This window comes from Asterias amurensis, chromosome 13 (assembly GCF_032118995.1).
Source record: "Asterias amurensis chromosome 13, ASM3211899v1".
NCBI lineage: Eukaryota > Metazoa > Echinodermata > Asteroidea > Forcipulatida > Asteriidae > Asterias > Asterias amurensis.
The window spans coordinates 4033058-4042534 of NC_092660.1; the positions used below are offsets into that span (position 1 = coordinate 4033058).

The 9477-nt window shown below is 38.2% G+C and overlaps 2 protein-coding genes across 2 annotated transcripts; one reads left to right on the forward strand and one right to left on the reverse strand.

Moving 5' to 3' along the window:
• The first annotated feature begins 80 nt into the window (after positions 1-80).
• LOC139945785 (large ribosomal subunit protein eL37A-like) lies at positions 81-3986 on the forward strand. Its single transcript, XM_071943205.1, has 4 exons — positions 81-119; positions 1629-1764; positions 2364-2448; positions 3643-3986. The coding sequence occupies exons 1-4, from the start codon at positions 117-119 to the stop codon at positions 3716-3718; spliced, it is 300 nt and encodes a 99-aa protein (XP_071799306.1). The 5' UTR covers positions 81-116; the 3' UTR covers positions 3719-3986.
• On the reverse strand, positions 3898-9378 carry LOC139945783 (armadillo repeat-containing protein 7-like). Its single transcript, XM_071943204.1, has 7 exons — positions 9108-9378; positions 8145-8243; positions 7759-7827; positions 7102-7168; positions 6133-6203; positions 5553-5644; positions 3898-4881 (listed from the first exon to the last, which is right to left on the reverse strand). The coding sequence occupies exons 1-7, from the start codon at positions 9373-9375 to the stop codon at positions 4762-4764; spliced, it is 786 nt and encodes a 261-aa protein (XP_071799305.1). The 5' UTR covers positions 9376-9378; the 3' UTR covers positions 3898-4761.
• Positions 9379-9477: the final 99 nt, after the last annotated feature.

The following is a 9477-nucleotide window of genomic DNA, read 5'->3' on the forward strand; positions in this document are numbered from 1 at the left end:
TCAACTATTGAATATTCATGAAATCAACGTCACCCGTACGTGTCGCGCCGCCCCCAAGACCATGACTAAAATTGGTCAACAGATGGCGCCCTCTTCATTGGAAAGCCGTGGCCAAGATGGTGAGAATTAATTGTAGTTAGGTTAAAATCCATATCATCCTTTACTTTTAAGAATTCAAATTGGCCAAAATGTTTCATAAAAGTGGAGAGGGAGGGTTACTTTATATGTTGAATTAAATTTTACTACTGTAAGGATCCATTTAGTGATAAAAAATGCAGATATTATATACGCGTTAAAATTTCATATACGACTGCGGTATGAGATACATCACGTTAAACGTTGCACCACACAAGAAGTGTATCGTGCATCCGGATTCGTGTTCAGAAATTAGCGTTGTGTTTTCTTAGTTTTACAGTTTTTCATTAAAGGTAAACTAAACCTGCGTTAATTTGTTTTTTTTTAATTTAAAATCTATCATCAAAAGTCTTATCTTTCAAAAACAATCTTCCGAAAAAGAAGAAAATAAACTGGTTGTCAAGTTTTCGATTTTTGGCCTACCGTCTTTTTTATTTTAAAGCTTAACAGAAACCCGGACCATAATACATGACATGCTGAACATGTCCCTTAACTTTTTATCAGATTAGTGTCTTTAAACTCAATAATGTTGTCTCAGTGATTTTCATAGAACTACATCAGCAAGCCTCAACATTTTTGTTAAAATGTGCTCTCCGCAAGTGATTGCACAGTCGCGGTGAGGGAAAGTTTCTGGATCCGTATCCTGAACCATGTGAACTTTTTCATTGGTTATAAAATAAAGTAGTATCTAATTCTAATTTACCTTATTGAGATAGGCCTTATTCCTGTTTGTAAAAATTAATGAAAGAGTGGTGGCAAAAGTTATAACTAGGGGGAAATTTCAGCAAAAATAAGCTTTTATTTCTAATCAAAAATCATCTTGCCGCCTGAATCTTTTACTTGAGGCAAGTAATTAGTGATGAAGGGAGTCTGAAGTATAGATAATTATTGCCACTTTTTATTGGGCAAGGGGTTGTTTGGTTATTTTCCCAATGTCACAATAACATGAATTTGGGATTTTTGTTCTGTTTGTAGGGAGTGACTGATAACAATCCGAGTCTATGATGATATCCCATGCACCACTCTTAAAGTGTCATGATGATTTACCTGACCAACCCACACCGGTCTTTCTGAGACTCATGCGTATCAAAAAAACTAAATATTTTGACAAAATTAAAACAATTTCCTCCTAGTATTCCACACGTGTGATACACTGTGTTAAACATGCAGGCCTATATGCTTCGTTTTTGAAAGGGCAAGGGCACCAAGGCATTTTCTTCTTGGTAAGGGCACCCTATGAGGAAATTGTAAATTTGTACTGGAGCATTTCAAGGGCACCAAGGCAATGACCAGGGGACACGGAGGCAATCGCCTTCGTTGCCTCCGTGAAGTATCAGGCCTGAACATGGTTGATGGTAGTGCATGTCTCGGGACAATTTTAAGTGTTTTATTTTGTTCCCCCTTCCAGTTCCAGTGTTTTGTGACAATTTACCCCAATCAATCATGCATTTCTTTTAATATGACTATTTGTTATTGTTTTTTACTTCTAACAGACCAAGGGTACATCGAGTTTTGGTAAGCGGCATAACAAGACCCACACCTTCTGTCGTCGGTGTGGGCGCCGTAGCTACCACATTCAGAAGAAAAGATGCGCTAGCTGTGGCTATCCAGCAAAAAAAATACGCAGTTGTGAGTAATAAATCCCTTCTCTGAAAAAAAAAAATAGCGTGTTTTTAATTTGTTTTTTTCCCCGATGTTATCAAAATTCCTTTGCCTTCAAATGTTCTTGAAAGAAGTGAGACCGGCCATCAAAGGGAGAAAGAAATAGTCCACAGTGTGTTGTATTTCCGGTGATGCACAGTCTGTAAACCTCCTGAGTATCAAAGTCACAATCCATTTTCGTGATTCTTCTTATGCGCCACACCTCATCCCAGCTGTTCAATCTATTTCAAGTGAAGAAAATAAATTGCTGACGTGTTGTCAAACTTAACACTGGCCTGTTCATGCTAGATTTTGGGGGGTAACACGGGACTCCAATTACATTTGTACAAAATCGGCAGACCGATTATCATAATTTATATTATACAAGCTGCAATCTGAGTCTATGATGATATCCCATGCACCACTCTTAAAGTGTCGTGATGATTTACCTGACCAACCCACACCGGTCTTTCTGAGACTCGTAACTAACCCCCAAAAAACTTGCAGCATAACTTCAAATCATCTAAACGCAAACAGATAATCAGGATAGTAGAAATGGGATGACACCGTTTCTTTTCATTCGGCAGATAACTGGAGTGAGAAGGCAAAGAGAAGAAAGACAACCGGTACCGGGCGTATGCGTTACCTCAAGATTGTGCACAGGAGGTTCAAGTAAGTTTGTGTTTCTTGGTTTCTTCTGTTGACCACTTGTGCAGTTAGACGCGCCTATCCTGTCCGCCATTCTGGGATTCAAAATTTATTCAGAGGAATTAACTCCAAAAATGGCAGAATTGGCAGACACACATTGTGTGGAGCAGGCCTGGAATTACACCCAGGCCACGAAGGCCATCTTGGTGCCCCTTCAAAAGTTTCACATTGACTTTAAAAGATGAAATTCCAGGCCTGGGCCCAATTTCATAGAGCTGCTAAGCACAAAAATTTGCTAAGCATGAAATTCCTTCCTTGATAAAAACAGTATAACCAGCCAAATTTCCACGTGATTTTCAGGATTAGCAAACAACAGCTGAATACCAGTAACAAGCAATATGCAACAAATGGAAATTTAGTAGATAATCCTGTTTTTATGAAGGAAGAAATTTCATGCTAAGCAAATTTTGGTGCTTAGCAGCTCTATGAAATTGGGCCCTGGAGGTGTGTTCTGCAAGGGGTCAATACTAAAAAAAAAAACTGTCTCAATGTTGGTAAAGTTAGAACAAATACTTTGGTTATAAATTTGTTACTGGAGCAAAAGCAACGCCTCTTCTTGAAAATCACTATGTGTAAATAATATAGCGCTTTTATTTGCAACAGTGTTTTGTTATGGTGTATGTATGGAGTGTAAGTTCATTTCAGAAAGACCTGTACAGTTGTCGTCCTACTAGATGTTTATTGCGAGTCAATGATGATAACCCATGCACCACTCTTAAGTGATGTGATGATAATATGACCAACCCACACCGGTCTTTCTGAGACTCAATTATTAACTTAAATATTAATATCAAACAATTGCCACTCAAAAAGAAAAAATTTAGCCACTCAAGGTTTTAGCCAGGATTTGTTAAAGGGATTCAAAAAAAGCTTAACAACTCAAAACTGGATGTTCAAATTGTTCATTTTAAATAATGGATAGACCAGGGTGCCCAAAAGACACCAGACACCCTCTGGCTGACACTAAGCCGATGTCACAAAGCACAGAGATTCATCTTAAGATGGGTCGTCTCAACTAGGACTGATTTTTTTTTTGGTGAAGTTTGAGTCCAGACCTCTCCGAACCAGTTCAGAGCATTTCCTTTAAGGAGTTGACTTTCTGTTTACTTACCGTTGTAAACCCCGATAGCTGACATTTTATTCTTTGACTATTTTCAGGAATGGTTTCCGTGAGGGAACAAAGCCCAAGCCTAAGCAGAGAGGAGGTGCCGCAGCCGGTGCTGCTAAACCGTAGACTCGTACCCATCACTTCCATGTCAGATCACCAACCATCACAAACAGATAACAGTTCTTAACAAGCGGAGTCATCCAAAACGCGCATTATATTCTGATCAGCACGAAACTCGAGCCAACAGTGTTATTTTGTAGACTTAACACCGCAAATACGGCCAGTGGCTATTGTTGTACTTGTAATTTTTATAAGTTGAGATTTGTCGCTGAGACTGGTCAGAGAAACATGCTCTTTACAGAGTTGCAAATAAATAGTTGATGTACAAGGTTAACTTGAGTCCAAATGTTTCATTCTGTTTGTCCATCTACTAAGATTTAGGGTAGGCTTTTGACTATTGAGGGCTTACAAATAAAGTAGGAAGAATATTATGCCCATTGTACACACATTCATTCTATAAGGCAAGATAATCTTCCTACTGTTATAGTCTGCTTTTGTTTTGTTTTCTCCCTTGGTAGAAATCTTTAAAATTGTGATCAAATGGCCAAAGCTCTCACTATGTGAACATATGTAGGTCAGCCCTTATATTCAACATCATGCCGTCTTATGAAGAGATAATTTGTTCCTTGACAAATTGTTCACAGAAGCATGGGTGGATGAAAACCAACTTTTAAGAAAGACAATATAGACTTATTTTATTGAACGCAAGTTTTATTCCAGAAGCACAAGTATATTTTAGTAAAAACAATAATGAACTTGTAAAGCAAGTAAACGATCGCCTAGTAAGAAAACTCTGCTAAACGCCCGCCTGCCCCATAAGCCTATTCGCAATATACATGATACCTGCTGGTATTGTCAAACGGTCACGGAAGATGCACAAATTGCGTTGTCCGCAGCAACGGACATGCGCAGCTGCAATTGCGAATACGCTTATTATAAATAAATAAAAACAATACGTGCATGACTTGACTAAAATTAGGCTACAGGAACACCCCCACCCTCCCAATCTTGTTTTGGGCAAACAAAAATCAGTCCCTTGAACTCTATCTGCATTTAGGAAGTTCCAAAACGAATCCGACTACAATCTACGTGTGTTAGTAAATATCCTGTTAAACCAAGCTAGAGACTCCAGAAGATGGTAGTTGATCTGGTAGAGGTATGCCAAATACTTGTAAACTACTGCCGTCTTCTGTCTGCGCTTGGAGTCGCTGATGGTCTGAACAATAATCCTAGTGTCGGAAGAAATTAAAGGAAACATTTCAATTGCCTTGCAAATGTCAATCCAACTCCCCCCCCCCCCACACACACACAATTGTTTGTTGACCAGGATCCAATTTCAAAGTACAATAAATAACTTGAGCACAAAAATGTGTTGGGTCGGTTAGCAGAAATAGATCACAAGTCAAAATACAAATTCACATGTAAAACATGGTGTTAAGCAGAAATTAAAGGTAGTGGACACTATTGGTAACTACTCAAAATAATTATTAATAGCATAAACCCTTTCTTGGTACAAGTAATGGGAAGCTGTTGATAGTTTCAAACATTGTGAGAAATGGCTCCCTCTCAGTTAATTTGATTTCTAGACCTCAATTATATTTTGAGGTCTCGAAGTCAAGCATCTGAAAGCACACACCTTCGTGTGACAAGAAGGGTGTTGTTTCTCATTGTTATCTGGCAACTTCAACGACCGCTGACGACCAAATGAGCTCAAATTTTCACAGGATTTTTTAATGAAATGTTGAGATACACCAAGTGAAAAGACTGGTCTTTGACAATTACCGATAGTGTCCAGTGTCTTTAAGCAATTCTCCCCCCCCCCCAATCTCTTTTGGTAAGTCCTTTGTCTCAATGGGTAGACTCACTCGTGTGAAGGAAAAACTTGCAAAATAAGTAATACCTGTAGAAATACATTTGCGAGGTTGCTTAATCTCTTGTTAGTTGCCTGGGAAAACCTTTGCATGCACTGGACAACAGAGGGCGCTGTGATCTCTGAAATAAAAATTACAAAAATCATATACAATCTTTAGCATCAACAAATTATGGGGACATTTCAAGTGAATGAAACTGTAAACGCATAATGATTATATTATGAATAAAAAAATGAGCACTCATCTACGGAGCTCCAAAAATGCCATACCATTTATCAAAATAAGAGCATTGAGACATGCACTTCACAGCTTATGGTTTCTCAGCTCTGCCAATAACAGTTGCAAGACACCGTACAAATCTTTGTTTTTTTTACCTGGATTTAGGGACTTGAAGCTTGTGCTAATTTGCCTCTTTTGACAGGAAAACTCTTAAAATTGGTGATGAGGGACCGGTTGTATATAGTCAATGATTGGTTGGACCAGTTGGCAGAAATAGGTTTACAGATAATAATATTAACAATAATACAAAACATTTTTAGGGCGCTATACAAAAAACAGAGCGCCTAACATTAACAAAGGGAGGGCAACAAAAACAAAAACAAAAGTCACCTGCTTTAGATTGTGGTGTCATCAGAAACATAAGAGTGGTGATTGCGGAGACCAGTATTTCCTCTTCAGTTCTGAAAGCAACAAGAGAGCACAATGTGTGAACACACGGGGAAACTTAATCTTATTATTATTATTTATTGGTCAATTTCACATGTGTTAGTGCCTGGGATGACCTTTGCATGCACTGAACAACACAGGGCGATATGATCTCTGAAATAAAAGTTACACAATTCACAATCTTCAGCACGCTAGGTTGCTGCAAACTTACCAGGGGTCGATTTCACAAAGAGTTAGGACTACATGTAGTCCTAACTTAGGACTAGTCCTAAGAGATATACACATTGCATGGATAGTCCCAAGTTAGGACGAGTAACTGGTCCTAACTCGAGATAAGAGTAGTCCAAACTCTTTGTGAAATCCACACCAGGTACGTTGCCATTCATAACAGTTTTGAACATGTGCACATAACCGAGAGCAATGGATTAACCTGCCAAGTCTGCTGCCACCTAGAGTCCCAAAAGTCCCCTATTATGAATGCAGATTTTTCCGAAGTGGGAAATGATATTAAAGGCAGTGGACACTTTTGGTCATTGTCAAAGACCAGTCTTCTCACTTGGTGTATCTCAACATATGCATTAAATAAAAAACCTGTGAAAATTTGAGCTTGATTGGTCATCAAAGTTGCAAGATAATAATAAAAGAAGCAAAACACCCTTGTCACATGAAGTTGTGTGCGTTTAGATGGTTGATTTCGAGACCTCAAGTTCTAAACCCGAGGTCTCATAATCAAAGTCATGGAAAATTACTTCTTTCTCAAAAACTACTTCACTTCAGAGGGAGTTGTTTCTCACAATGTTTATACCACCAACCTCTCCCCATTACTCGTCACCAAGAAAGGTTATATGCTAATAATTATTTTGAGTTATTACCAATAGTTTCCACTGCCTTTAATTCTGAATGGAGTCCTACCTGGATAATACATCAATGATGAGTTTGACACCACCAGAACTGATGATGTAGTCCTTAATGCCTCGTTCTGAAAATACAAAAAACATTCTTATTAGTAGTGAGATTCATAACTTAGAGGGTCTATGTAACTTTTGTAGGACAAAAAACAAATGTCCACAGATTTACACTAAACTCACACAGTTTGAAGATATTGATAGTAGAAAGCTTCCCTGAAAATATTACATGCCGAGGTGCTGTAGTTTTGGGGGAATGAGTACAACAATGTCATGAAAATAATTTTCGTCTCATGAGACGAAAACTATTTTAATCATTTACAACTGATTTTCATGACATTGTTTTACTCATTTCTCAAAAACTACAGCACCTCAGTTAATAATATTCGAAAGGAAGCTTTCCACTATCATTATCTTCAAACCCTGTCAGTTTAATGTGAATCTATGGACATTTTGAAAAAGTACCCGAATCCTTTAAGGATCCCCGAGTAAACCGTGACAGGCAAACTTTCCTTTTCCCCTTTCTATTTGCATTAATTTTTTTTTTAGCAAAACATTTCCTGTCTAATCTTTGTTTCTGTTATTTATCATTTGTTTTTGCTTTCCCTGTCAGTCACTGTTTGTTGGGTTTTAATTGTAATATTAAAAACAAGGCTGGTCGTACCGAGGGCAACATTGCAAAGTCCGCCGAGGCCAAACTCAACCTGCTTCTCATCAGGCTCAGTCAAAGTATCTATAAAATGAAAAAATGTCAATTAAAATAACACAACTTATTAATGATAACTGAAAATAAGATATTCAGGAAAAATTTACATAAAATGAAATGAATGAAATGAAGGGAAATTCCTTTTCAGAGATTTTTTTATTATATCTTAGGTCGGGGTCCCGAATTCAAATGGGCATATTCAACTCATTCGCAAACAAGTGTTATGAAGATGTGTTTAACTGCTTGGTCATGTAGGACCATCATGATCGAGTGTTCCAATTATTGTAGCAATATTTAGCAAAATTTTAGCAATATTTACAGCAGCAATCTTTTTCATAACTTACCTAAAAATAAATCTACAACATTTAGTTTTCGGAGATGTTCATAATTAATTGGATCGTAGGCAAAGTTTGCTAGATTTGCCAGAACTTGATTCTTTCCACCTGTACAAAAAAGGAAAAATGAGAGAGAAATTGTAAGTCGTTGGCCTATTCACCCACCCCACTTCACATGTAACGCACTAATATTAACGCGGGCCTATCCTGTCCCCCATTTTGAAAGAATTAACCCCCAGTGTTTTATGCAATAGCCGGTGCGTACGTTTAGCTTCCCTGGGTCGATCCTGGTCTGCCCTGGTACGTTCGAATAGCTTTGACGTCATTCCAGGGGCTCACACCGGTCAGCCCCAAGTGCCCTGCTTGTGGAGTGGGTCACTTGGGGGTGACCTGAGGTGCATGCCGTCACCAAGAGAGGGAGAGTGTGATCGTTTGATTAGCTCTTGTCAGGGGCTCACCCGAGTGAGCACCGCGGGGTAGACCACGGGAAGCTAAACGAACGCACCCAGCATGGGTCAAATCAAAAGCAAGACCGGAAAATTGTCCAAATCCTGCCACCACTTGTTCACTAATTTTTACAAAAAGGAATAGGGCCAAGGGGGGCCTATCTCATTTGACTCTCGAGTAATTTAGATACATTGTACTACTTTATTTAATAACAAATGAAAAGGTGGTGGCAGGTTACATACTTTTCCAAAGCAAAAGGCCAATCAATATTTAAGCATGGAGGAAGAAGTTAACAAATTGTTAAAATATTCTTCATGATAGAATATTAACAATAACATTAACAACAGGATTTTAAGTACTATTTGTATTATTAATTATTAACATGTTTAAAAGTTCAAATATTGTAAATCAAATCTCTTTAAAAACCTCCTCACACAAATGAAAACATTTTATTTTGAACCTTTGCAAATTTAATTTGACCATAAGAATATTATAAAAAGAATACGACAAGAAATTAATACGAGCCATTGTCATTTGAAGTCTGGAATTCGGTCACAAGCTGTTGCAAGAATTCCAATCTCCCCACCCCGTCAACGGGTGTTTTTGTCTCCAAATGTCTCTTCGATGAAAACATCTCCACACAAAAGGGCAAATCACTTATTGTCCGAAGGCCCCAGAAACATTCTTGCCCCGTTGGGGTTGACCTGAAATTACGTAAGCACACAATAAAGAAACTGCTTTCCGATTGTAAACAAGTCTCCAAAACAACAGCTCTACTACTTAAATAGGACATGTGCGCGCGCCTCGTGTGCAATGTAAGAGAAAAGAGTTGTAAACAGAACGTGTGGGGGCGTTTTCCTAGGACAACCTCGAACGATTTTGATACATTATATTA

Excerpts from the sequence above, each read along its gene's own strand:
- LOC139945785 (XM_071943205.1), top strand. Across the intron at positions 1,765-2,363 it reads AGCAAAAAAAATACGCAGTT|ATAACTGGAGTGAGAAGGCA; the intron begins GTGAGTAATAAA and ends TTCATTCGGCAG. Across the intron at positions 2,449-3,642 it reads ATTGTGCACAGGAGGTTCAA|GAATGGTTTCCGTGAGGGAA; the intron begins GTAAGTTTGTGT and ends GACTATTTTCAG.
- LOC139945783 (XM_071943204.1), bottom strand. The coding sequence starts at position 9,375 with ATGTCCTATTTAAGTAGTAGAGCTGTTGTTTTGGAGACTTGTTTACAA. Across the intron at positions 7,828-8,144 it reads TGTTGTAGATTTATTTTTAG|ATACTTTGACTGAGCCTGAT; the intron begins GTAAGTTATGAA and ends TTCATTTTATAG. Across the intron at positions 4,882-5,552 it reads TCGCAAATGTATTTCTACAG|GATTATTGTTCAGACCATCA; the intron begins GTATTACTTATT and ends TTCCGACACTAG.